Source organism: Galeopterus variegatus, unplaced genomic scaffold, assembly GCF_000696425.1.
Source record: "Galeopterus variegatus unplaced genomic scaffold, G_variegatus-3.0.2 Scaffold74, whole genome shotgun sequence".
In the NCBI taxonomy this organism is placed as follows: Eukaryota; Metazoa; Chordata; class Mammalia; order Dermoptera; family Cynocephalidae; genus Galeopterus; species Galeopterus variegatus.
This window is the reverse complement of record NW_007726185.1, coordinates 880,572-893,282: the sequence shown is the minus strand read 5'-3', so window position 1 is coordinate 893,282 and position 12,711 is coordinate 880,572. Positions and strand designations below refer to the sequence as shown.

The 12,711-nt window shown below is 40.2% G+C and overlaps 1 protein-coding gene across 1 annotated transcript in view; it reads left to right on the top strand.

The window, feature by feature from the left end:
* Nucleotides 1-11,500, top strand: part of SLC15A1 (solute carrier family 15 (oligopeptide transporter), member 1) — a 44,937-nt gene extending 33,437 nt beyond the window's left edge. The window contains exons 20-24 of the mRNA XM_008578509.1: nucleotides 7,569-7,676; nucleotides 7,800-7,908; nucleotides 8,470-8,613; nucleotides 9,691-9,798; nucleotides 10,741-11,500. Coding sequence (XP_008576731.1) covers nucleotides 7,569-7,676; nucleotides 7,800-7,908; nucleotides 8,470-8,613; nucleotides 9,691-9,798; nucleotides 10,741-10,932 — 661 coding nt within the window. The 3' untranslated portion in view covers nucleotides 10,933-11,500. The remainder of the gene's footprint in view (nucleotides 1-7,568; nucleotides 7,677-7,799; nucleotides 7,909-8,469; nucleotides 8,614-9,690; nucleotides 9,799-10,740) is intronic.
* Nucleotides 11,501-12,711: the final 1,211 nt, after the last annotated feature.

Sequence of the window (12,711 nt, the reverse complement as noted above, 5' to 3'; positions counted from 1 at the left end):
ACGCTCAGCCAGCGAGCGAGCGGGAACCGGTCTGTATATGGGATCCGAACCCTCGGGCGGGAGCGCCACCGCGCTTCCCAAGCGGCGCACTATCCAGTGCGCCACCGGGCCGGCCCACTTCACTTGTCTTAACAAGTTCAAGGAATTGTTGTGATTGTTGTGTCTTCTTCCCTGCCCCCCCCCCCCACTGCTTGTTTGTATATTTATTTATTTATTTGTTTATTTATTTATTTATTTATAGCTCCCAAAAATAAGTGAGAACATGTTTTGCCTGCTTGGGTAATTTCAAAAAGACCATCTTCAAGATCAGAAATTCTTTCTTCTACTTGCTCTAGTGTGCTGCTTATGCTCTCAGTTGTAGGTTTTATTTCTTTGAATGAGTCTTTCAGTTCCAGGAATTCTGCTACATTCTTTTCATGGTATTTATCTCTTTGTAAATTTCTTCCTTCATGTCCTGGATTGATTTTCTCATTTTGTTGTGTTGTCTAACTGAATTTTCTTATATCTCACTGAGTTTCTTTAAGATTGTTACTCAGAATTCTCTTTCAGACATATCAACAGTTTCCTGTTGTATGGGGTCTGGTATTTGAGAATTATATTGTTCCTTTGATGGTGTCATATTTTCTTGTTTTTTCATATTTCTAGTATGCCTATGTTGATGTCTAGTCATCTGGTAGTTGCTTCTTCTATTACTCTGGGTGGCCTTTGAGGAGAGGGACTCCCTCTTGTAGATTTGTTTTATATTTCCCATTATATGGAGTGTTTTAGTTTTGGTTTTGGGTAGACTCAGTATTTCTGGGTGATGCTGGCAGCTATATCTGTGCAGCTGGGCCCACACAGGTCGATGGGGCTGTTTGGGCAGCTGGATGGCTGGGCCCATGCATGTGGGTGGGGCCACATGGGTAGCTGAATGGCTGGGCCCAGGCAGGGGGCTGGGACCATGTTGGCAGCTGGATGGTTGGGGTCACATTGGTGGCCAGGCGGTTGGGGTCATGTGGGCTGCTGGGGCCACACAGGCAGTTGGAAGGCTAGAGCCATGCAGGTACCTGGCACTGTGCAGGCAACATAGGTCATGGGGTGGGGTGTGCTGCACAGGATGAACTCCTGTGCAGGGAGAAGGGCTACAGCTCTGGGACTGGGCAATGGCATAGGCAACTGCAGTGGTGGTGGGGGCAGGCTGGGGCAGGAGCAGGAGGAGGGTTACCTCTGGGAAGTGCTCACAGCTGAGCAGATTCTTTCCACCACGAAGGAGAATTCATCCTGGTTGATCCTGGTTTGGGAGATCCAGGCTGAAGCTACATGCCTCTCTCTCCTCTACACTACCCTGCTCAGTTTTCATGCTGCACAGGGTCCTCACCAGCCTCCTGCTGCCCTCCCACACTCTCCCACTGATGCTCTCCCTGGAACTTAGGTGTTCTTTCCTTGCTCTAGTCCCTCTCTGTGGGAGGATCATACATTGGGCACCTCTAGTTCACCATCCTGCCGCACCTCTGATCTCTCGGATTGTTCCTTCATTCCATACACATGCACATACACAGATGCCCTAGTAGATCTGGAAGGAATACACTGAGGATGGTCACCTGGTCCTTTATGGATCTTTGTGTTTGATTCTGAACTGGAAGTATGTCTAGGGTTTCCTTTTTGCCTCAGAATTGGTTTCTGTTGCTTTGATTTCTTCAGAAGTGTTTCCTAACTTGGGAAACTTTGGGCAATTTGGATTGTGATATCCTTTCTTGTTCTGATGCTATTAAAGCCTCATTTTTTAAAAATTGTCTTTGATGAGATCTTGGAATTGATTTCTTTTTGGCATACAGTTCTATGAATTTTAACACATGTCTAAATTCATATACCACAAGTCAGGTCATGAAAAAAGTTTCAACAGATTCAAAATAATTGAAATTATATCAACTATCTTTTCCAACCACAATGGGATAAAACTAGAAATCAATATCAAGTGAAACCTTGGAAACTACACAAATACATGGAAATTAAACAACATGCTCCTAAACAATGAATGGGTCAAAGAAGAAATTAAAAAGAAAACTTAAAAATTCCTGGAGACAAATGAAAATGAAAACATTACATACCAGAACCCAGGGGAATACAGCAAAAGCATTTCTAAGAAGGGCATTTATAGCAATAAACACCTATGTCAAAAAAGTAGAAAGACTTCAAATGAACAACCTAACATTATACCTCAAGGAACTAGTAAAACAAGAACTAACCAAATCCAAAATTAGTATATGGAGGAATATAATAAAGATCAGAACAGAAATAAATGAATTCGAGATTTAAAAAAAACAATACAGAAGATCAATGAAACAAAGAGTTGGGTTTTTGGAAAGATAAACAAAATCAATAGACCTTTAGCTAAACTAGGAAAGAAAAAAAGAGACAAGACTCTAATAAATAAAATCAGAAATGAAAAAGGAGACATTACAACTTACACCACCAAAACCCAAAAGATCATGAGACTATTATGAACAATTATACACTAACAAACTGAAAGGTCAAGAAGAAATGGATAAATTCCTGGGCACATACAACCTATCAAGGTTGAATCATGAAGAATTAGAAAATAAACAGACCAACAGCAAGTAACAAGCTTGAAGTTTCCCAACAAAGAAAACCCTAGGACTAGACAGCTTCACTGCCTAATTCTACAAAACATTTAAAGAAGAACCAATACCAATTCTAAAACAAACTCTTCCAAAAAGTTGGAGAGGAGGGAATACTCCCAAACTCATTCTAAAAGAGTAACATTACCCTCTCAGGCCAAAACTGGAAAAGGACACAATTAAAAAAAGAAAACTACAGACCACTATCCCTAATGAACATAGATGCAAATAATCCTCAACAAAGTATTAGCAAACTGAATTCAACAGTGCGTTAAAAAGATCATTCACCACAACCAAGTGGGACTCATCTCGGGGTTCAACATACATAAATTAATAAATGCGGTACATCACATCAACAGAATAAAAGACAATAACCATTTGATCATTTCGATAGACACAGAAAAAGCATTTGATAAAATTCAATACACTTCATAATAAAAACACTCAACAAATGAGGTAAAGGAGTGAAATCAACACAATAAAGTCCATATATGACAAACCCACAGCTAATATAATGAATAGACAAAAGTTGAAGGCTTTTTTTCTAAGATCTGGAAAAAGATAAGGATGCCCACTTTCCCCATTCTTACTCAACATAGTATTAAAAGTTAATAGCCAGAGGAATAAAGCAAGAGAAAGCAATAAAGAGCACCCAAATTGGAAAGGAAGCAGTCAAACTATCTCTACCTGCAGATGACATGATCATACACATAGAAAACCATAAAGACTCCATCAAAAAATTACTAGAACTAATGAATTCAGTACAGTGGCAGAATACAAAATCAACATACGAAAATCAATAGTCATATATGCCAGTAACAAAATATATGAAAAAGGAATCAAGAAAGCAATTCCATTTACAGTAAGCTCCTGAAAAATGAAATTACTTAAGAATAAGTTAACCAAGGAGGTGAAAGACTTCTACAATGAAAACTATGAAACATTGGTGAAAGAAACTGAAGAAGACAATAAATGAAAACATATCCCGTGTTCATGGATTGGAAGAATTAATATCACCAAAATGTCCGTACAACCCAAAAGAATCTACATATTCAATGCAATTCCTATCAAAATACCAATGACTTTTTTCACAGAAATAGAAAAAACAATCTTAAAATTTGTATGGAACCACAAAAGACCCTGTATAACCAAAGCAATTTTGAACAAAAAGAATAAAGCTGAAGGCATCACACTACCTAACTTCAGGTATACTATAAAGCTACAGTAACCAAAACAGAATGATACTGGCATAAAAACAGACAAGTAAACCAATGGAACAGAATAGAGAGTCCAGAAATAAATTTATGCATTTACAACCAACTGATTTTTGGCAAAGGTGCCAAGAACATACATTGGGGAAAGGACAGCCTCTTCAATAAATGGTGCTGTGAAAACTGGATATCCACATGCAGAAGATATAAATAAACCCCCACTTCTCACCATATACAAAAAAATCAACTCCAAGGGGATTAAAGACCTAAATTTAAGATCCATAGCTATGAAACTACCAGAAGAAAATGTAGAAAACTACATGAAATTGGATTGGGCAGGGCTTTTTGGAATGAGACTGTGAAGGCACATGTAACTTATGCAAAAATAGACAAATGGGACTATATGAAACTAAAAAGTTCTGCACAGCAAAGGATACAATCAACAAAGTGAAGGGACAATCTACAGAATGGGAGAAAGGGTTTGCAAACTACGCATCTGACAAGGGGCTAATATCCATAGCATGTAAGGAACTTAACTCAGCAGCAAAAAACAAACAAAACAAACAACAAAAAAGCAAATAACCCAATTTTAAAAATGGGAAAGGACCTGAACAGACATTTCTCAAAAGAAGATACAAATGGCCAACAGGCACATGAAAAAATGCTCAACATCACTAATCATCTAGGAAATGCAAATTAAAACCACAGTGAGATATCATCTTACTCCAGTTAGAATGACTGTTATCAAAGACAGAAAATAACAAATGCTGGTGAGGATGCAGGAAAAAGGGAACACTCCTATATTGTTGGTGGGAATGTAAATTAATACAGCCATTATGGAAAACAGTATGGAGATTCCTCAAAAGACTAAAAATTGAACTACCTTATGACCCAGCAATTCCACCACTGGGTATATACCCAAAAGAAATGAAGTCAATATATCAAAAAGACACCTGCACTCTCAAGTTCATAACAGCACTATTTACAATAGCCAAGAGAGAGAATGAATCTAAGTTTTCATCAACAGATAAATGGATAAAAAAAAAAAAACTATGATATACAATATACTACTACTCAACCATAAGAAAAAATTAAAGTCTGTCATTTTCAGCAACATGGATGGAACTGGAAACCATCATGTTGAGTGAAGTAAGCCAGACACAGAAAGACAAATACATGATCTCACACATATGTGGAATCTAAAAAAAAAAAAAAAGTGGTTCCCGTAAAAGTAGAGAGTAGAATAATGGTTACTAGAGGCCAGGAAGGGAAAGGGGTGGGGCAGTGAGGGAAAGTAAGTGGTGGATTAACAGGTACAAACCTGCAGGTAGATAGGTGTTCTAAGCTGACTAGAGCTAATAATATTATACTGTATATTTATAAGTAGCTAGAAAAGATCTTGCCTGTAATCACCACATGTTAGAGTACAGATAAATCAGAGCCTTTATCCAATACTGGTGGACACGTAAAATGGTGCAACCACTTTGAAAAACAGCTCCTCAAGGGGTTAAACATAGAGCTGCACCGGATGACTCAGCAATTTCACTCCTACCTATATACCCCAAAGAAATGAAAACATATGTCTACACACAAATTTGCACATGAATGCTCATGGCAGCATTATTCCCAATAGACAAAATGGGAAAACAACTCAAATGCCCATCAACTGATAAAATGTGCTATATCCATACAATGGAATATTACTCCGTCATAAAAAGGAGTGAAGTACTGATACATGCTACAGTGTGAATGAGCCCTAAAAACAATATGCAAAGTGAGAGAAGCCAGTCACGAAGATCCATAATGTATGATTCCATTTAAATGAAATGTCGGGCAAATCCGTAGAGACAGAAAGCAGATCAGTGGCCACTAATTAGGGGCCAGGCAAGGAAATGGAGTGGCTGCGAGTGGGTATGGAGTTTCTACCTGGAGTGATGAGAATTTTATTGCAATGGTTGCACAGGCCTGTGAATATACTAAAACCACTGAAATGTGTGCTTTAAGTAGGTGAATTTCACGGTATGTGAATTATATCTCCTAGAGATGTTTTAGAAAGATTGAGAAGGAACAAACTCCTCTTCCTCTTGGTTAGTCTTTAAGTAACTGGTCCCATCTTGTCATTTTCTCAGCTGGTTTCCACTCTTCATCCTCATCCCTGTGACCATCTCTTAGCCTTTGATCCTGGTGCTCCTTACGAGGCCTAAGCTAACTTGAACCATGAACGGGACCTAGGACAGTACCTGATCCAAACTCTGAGAGCACAGTAGATCTTGACTCTGCTCCTCCCACCCTCCAGGACACTCAGAGTATGTCTGCTGCTAGGCTCTACTGGTTTCCATGTTTGCATACGAAACACATCGGATATGCGTGACACTGCATTTTTTCCAGACTGTTTTCATTTCTTATCGCACCACCCCTGAGACTTATGTCAGGCAGGTAGTTCAGAGATCCACTCAGGGATTCATTCAATGTCGTGTCTTGTAAATTATAAAGCCAGGCCCCAGGCTCTAAGGTTTACTTCCTAATCTCATACTTTGTCTATCTCTTTTGAATGGAAGATTTCAATCCTTGATAAAAGCAGCTTTTATATTTCTATCTACTTAGGCTCATGTTGACCTGTGTCCGGTTCAATTTTCTATATTAATCACCTGTCAAACTGCACCAAGTAGAATGCCTCAGGACTTCAGGGCCTGAGTTGAATTCATAGAAATTTTCTCCCAATACCTAGAATTTGACCAGTATTACTTGTTGCCACAAAGCCGGTGAAACTTGGCCGCATATTTTAGGAATATAAAGGTTAAATTGTTCTTTATGGTACTTAGTTATATACTATTATTACTTCTTGTTCTCTATATCAGATAATCTGCTAGAGGCCTTCACTTACCTGTTTGGTAGGAATAAATCACCTGGTCCTCTTTGGGGCACCACCCTCCTGCTCCTTAGGGTAGTACAGGAGTTTTAGGGTCTTCTGTCTCCTGAAACATCTAAAGAAGGGATCTCTAATCACCTGTGCACACTGTTCACCTGTCTGGTCCTGTGAAGGCAAGCAGCTCAGCTGGTTCCATGTGGACCTGGGGCATGGGGGACTTTGCAGAGTGTGGAAGCTCTGGGACCAAGGGCCCAGTCTTATTGTATCTTCCATTCCTGGCTATATAACAGCAGGGCGCTGGTCATTGTCACTCCAGGACCACACAGGTCTTCACCAACTTAGGAGAATTCCTTAAAACTGTCTCTTATTACTGGGTTGGCCCATTTCTTCCTCTCCAATCCTTGGAGTCCTTTCCTGCCTCAGGCTCCTACAGGAAATGAGTGGGCTTCCCTTCTCACCCCTCCAAAAGAAGCCCAGGTTGGGGGCTGTCTTCTAGCTTTTGGGTCCTCCACTTTTGCTCTAAAGCTTCTGAAGCGAGGAACATGAAAGCATCCCTACCTTCTTGAAGGGGAAAGGATCAGTACCTACTTGATATCCCCAAATAGAATTGAACTAGGTGACATTTACAAAGTATGCAGAACAGTACCTGGCACATATAAACAGTGTTAAATAAATTCTTTTAGGTGTGTTCTCATGAGCGGGAGCAAGGGCAAACCTAGGGTTGCTAACTTTCTGCCTTTTTCCTCTAGAAATCCGTAAATATCTTAAATTCCTTCAAAAAAGGGAGTGCAGCCCAACGGCAGGTGCAAAGGTGACCTAGAATAAATTATACCATAGTTCGGTTACAAGACAGATGATTTTCTGTTTCAGATTTGTAAATACTTTTAATGAGGCCATCAACATCACAATGAGTGGGCAAGTTTATGAAAATATCACCAGTCACAATGCCAGCGAATATCAGTTTTTTACTTCTGGCATGTAAGTATCTATACTGGACACTTCGCTCCAAAGTTCAAAGATTTCAAGTCTTTTTCTTTAAAAAAATACATTGAAGCTTTTAATACCAAGAATGTTAACCTATTTTATTCTTTCTTTAAATAGAAAAAGCTTCACAATAAGCTCAACAGAGATTTTACCACCGTGTTCACATGATTTCCAATCTTCCAAACTTCAATTTGGTAGTGCTTACACCTATGTAATCAAAAGTCAGGTTAGTGACTCATCCCGTCATACCAGAGGCTCTACTCAAACTTTGTTGATATGAACCCTCACAAACACTTAGGACACAGTAATGATTTAACTAGAATCACATTAGGATCTGTATTTTAAATGGGCTTGGAATTAGTTTAAGTTGCTGCTAATTCTTTAAGTTATTGTTGGCTTAAATTGTTAACCATTAGAATAAAATTAAACTGACTCACTCTGATGAAAAGTTCATGTTCGCCAGGATAGACTATTAACGTGGACTTTAGGAACTTATAATTCAAAGAGATGGCAATGTTTTAAACAAACCTGATTTCCAATCTGCTCTCTTATTTAAGAGGAAAATACCAATATACCAATATGCTTGTATATCCCATCATAAGTATAAAATCCCATCACAAGTATAAAATGCAATGTTGCATATTTGCATTTAAAATGTGTACTTACTTGACAAGTTGTAGGATGTAACCCTAGAAAGTCAAACTCAATTTACCTGTTTGAACAATTGTTATTCTAGAAACCATTTCAACTTTAATTTCTTCTTCCCGCTTTTGCCTGATTGGTTTAGGACGATGGCTGTGCCGAAGTGAAGGAATTTGAAGATATTTCACCCAACACAGTTAACATGGCTCTGCAAATCCCGCAGTATTTCCTTTTGACCTGTGGCGAGGTGGTCTTCTCTATCACTGGACTGGAGTTTTCATATTCTCAGGTTTCTTGTTCATTGTTTTTATCACACTTCTGCTAGAGCCTTGCCTTCAGAAAATGCTGCTGGGACTTCATTTAAATCAGGGATAGCTGTGTCTTCAGTTTTAAAGAATTCTGGAAAGCACTATGGTATCTTCCATAGAACAAGGTCTTTGAGATCACCAAGTCTTGGTCTTTACTGAATAAGGCTATTACTCTGTTCAGCTTTGTGTGTCTGTATTCTAGTGTCATACGCTGGAGATTTAGAGTCCTTAGGAGGAAAAACTGTAGTAATGACTGCCACCAAGGTCATGACAGTCAGTGGATGCTAACATTCTGAAACATTTCAGTGGGACACACTCTTCATAGAAGTGCTCATTTACAAGTCTGTGTCCTCCTTATCTTCAATGTTGGGCTGAGGTCTCTTTGTAGCTCCCGATAAACACATCAGATTAGGCCTAGCTTTAAAAACAAGTTAAAAAATAATGTTGCTTTTAAGTGCATTAGACTAATGAGGCAAATTTTGTTGATACCCAAATCAGAGCTTAATTTCTGAACTATTTTGTCAAAACTACAGTGATAGTTATTGTATCCCACGATGCCTAGTACCCTCAATTTTTTGTGGTAAAGATGGTAAATATGAGTCAGAGAGTCCGTTTCTGTGATGACCTCACAGTCTAATAAAGGAGATGACTATAATACAGGTGACAAGAGTTTGAAGGGAGACTTTGGTAAGGGGGCAGGAAAGCCACAGAAGAGCAAGCTTGCAGCCCAGACAGCAGCCTCCATGTGGGGGAAGAACATGCCAGATGGCTTTGCTTGGACACACTTCTGTAGACAGAGTCAGTTCATCTGTACATTTGCCCAATTAACTAAGAGGACAACTTTGCAAGCGTGAAGAGAGTGACACACAGGGACTCTTGTATGCTCATACAATGTGAGTGTTTGGTATCTTGCTACCCAAGTGATGACCCTTTTAACATTTAAACCAACCTGACTTTTATATGCAACGAAATGAATGAATGAAATGAATCAGTGAGTTGTGTCCTCCTGCCCTGGGGCTGAGATCTAGATTGGAATTCCCTCTGCTTTGCCTCCTCAGGCTCCTTCCAACATGAAGTCGGTGCTGCAGGCAGGGTGGCTGCTGACAGTGGCTGTTGGCAACATCATTGTGCTCATTGTGGCAGGGGTTGGCCAGATCAGCAAACAGGTATGCACGGGGTGGGAAAGCAGGCTGCGTGCGCCTCTTCTTGTCTGTTAGTGGTCATCATGACGACCCTCCCAGCCATAGTTTGGGCTAATGGCTAGATAAAACTGCCAGACCAGTCAGATAGGGCTGTTACCAAATTGCCTTATGGCAAAGTTTCTGATGATTCTTCTTATATCCACATGGTATTACACAGTTGGAAACTGGTGATCAAAATAAACTGATAGGGTTAACATACGCACACCGTAATGTGGTTTACTATCACAAAGGAAACATCTTTCCTAGCTTCAGTGAATGCAGCTTAATAGCCCCAAACCAGATACATTATCGACAAACTTTCATAATTCCTGAAGCTAAAGCCATTCTAGAGATGGTTGTAATTTTACCAGCTAAAATAAAGCAAGGGCTTTTCCAATACTCAAACACTTTCCTTCAGCACTGTAGCGTATCCACCTCATCAGAGAGTTGTCTGTTACACCATCAGTTTCATTACTTCCTGCACTGACTGTCATGAGAGGGTGACTAATGCTGCATGCTCAGGAGCTCAGGGTGTTGCCAGGGGACGATATGGGGGTCTTAACTTGGCACAGTTCAGTTCATTCTTTTTCCGTCAAGGGTACTGCTTGTGTTCTCTTGGTCTCCATCCTTCAGACCAGCCAGGTGTCCCAAGGCTCTGATTTTTCAGAAATTTTCTCTCCTCTCTCCCAAGCCTGTGTTTCTGCACCCCAGAGCTATTGGGAAAAAATGTGATCTGCATACTTGGGCATTCAAGAAAAGCTGCCCTTCTTTTTCTAAATTAGTTGCCGACCAGTTTTCCATAACCATTTAATTTCATAGCACCTTCCACCTGGACAGAGCAAGAGAATGTGCATGCAACATGTACGTGAGTAAGACCTGTATTATTTTTGTGTTTTTTTCATTGTCTCAACTCCAATTCCTTCACAGTGGGCCGAGTACGTTCTGTTTGCCTCATTGCTTCTGGTCGTCTGTATAATATTTGCTGTCATGGCTCGATTCTACACTTACGTCAATCCAGCAGAGATTGAAGCTCAGTTTGATGAGGATGAAAAGAAAAAGAGCCCAGAAAAGATGAACCCGTATTCCGTGGTGGGGTCCATCTCCCAGACACAGATGTGAAGGAAACAAGTGGAGGACGGGCTGGGCCCAGCACCTGCCCTGACCTCTGTCCCCAGGTGGCAGGACACTCCACTGGATGGCTTTGATGGGGAAGACTTCAGAATGGTGAACTAAACCAAGAAAGCAATGAATCTAACACTCTGGAAGAAGTCTTTTTTTTTTTTTTTAAGTCTTATTTAAAGCACATAGACACAGACACACACACACCTTACAACACTGAGCATATACCCTGCATTTAACTCCTTTCCTACCACACGAATGAAATATTTTGGACTAACTTCATTTTGAAAGGGTAACAAAGTTCCATATTGTTTGTGCTCTAACACTCTTATGAAAACAATGTGAAACGAGGCAGGAGCCAGTGCCAAAAGTGAACTTACAGGTTTTACAATGGTATATAGTAAGTGCCGGCTAGTATTAACTGATAACCTTACCTTTTGGTTTTTTGTTTTGTTTTTTCAGTCCCTACCTCTTTTTAAATTATGCATAACTCAAAAGACCTCTCAGGCGAAGGCCAGTAATGATTTTTGAAGTTTCAGTGGCATGAAATAAATTCCTGTTCTTAAGAGTAGGCGTTCGTGTGTCTTTATGTTCGGTAAGAAATCTTTAATATGCCATCTGATTATAAAAGCAGGACACCCTCATTAAAATTTCATCAGAAGGTGATAAAATCATTCACAAAAGCACATATAATAAATCCCGGGACGTGAAACATCAAGGTTTACTTCCTGGTCCTATTTTTCCCAGGGAGATAAATACATATACACATTTTCTCTTGATTGCTAGGACCTTCTATGTGCATAGTTGTGTATCATCTCATAGTGTTTTTCTCAATACTCAGGAGCGTTTTTCTGCTTGAGTAAAAATTCTTCCGAAATATCGTAAACACTCGATGCCTAATACATTCCGCAGATATTTATCATTTAACCATCCCAGGTATCAGAGCCAAAATGATTCTGTTTTGGCATTCCTACACGAACAAGCAACAGCTCTTAGAAAAACTTGCGCCCAGCTCTGAAGACTGACACTGGTTCCTGGATCAGGAGGAAAATCCCACATTTGGCTTTGAAGGTGCTTCGTACACAAACTTATCACTGCACTGTGGAGGCTGAATTGACAGGGAGACTCAGAGTCCGGAGTGGGAAACGCAGATGTGGTGATCAAATCTTGCTTCACACCTTTCCTTACCTTAGGATCAAGTCCTATCTCTTAACTAGGGCGCACGAGGCTCGCTCTTTCTCTGGACACATTTCCTTTCTCTCCGCACACTCGGATTCAATCAGCACTGAGCATCTTTGCATTCCTGGAGTGCACCAAGTTCTCATTCCCAGATCAAAGGCAAAGAAAAATCACATCCTGAGCACATTCTCCCTACCCACCGCCCCATCCCATCCACCCGGATAAGTCCTCTTCATCCTCATGCCACTTCTTCCAGGACTTTGTTAGATCGTATCCCTGCTCTGAGCGCCCACCACACACCATTACACCCTCACGTTGCACGGCACTGACTGTATCGAGAGTGCCCAGCTTCCCCAGACTGAAAGGACTCTATGCATCTCGTTCACCATTCAATCTCCAGAACGTGGCAGATGTTCTATTTGTTAAATAAACATCGTAAACCTCTTGGGCTATGAGACATGAGATTGGAGAGGCAGAGAACTGAACAAATTAATTGAAATTTAATCAGAGTGTGATTTGAATGAGCCTAATTAACAAACTCTAGTGTGAAAGACTAGAGGTCAGGGACTACTAATTTTGCACCCTGACGGTTTCTACCCT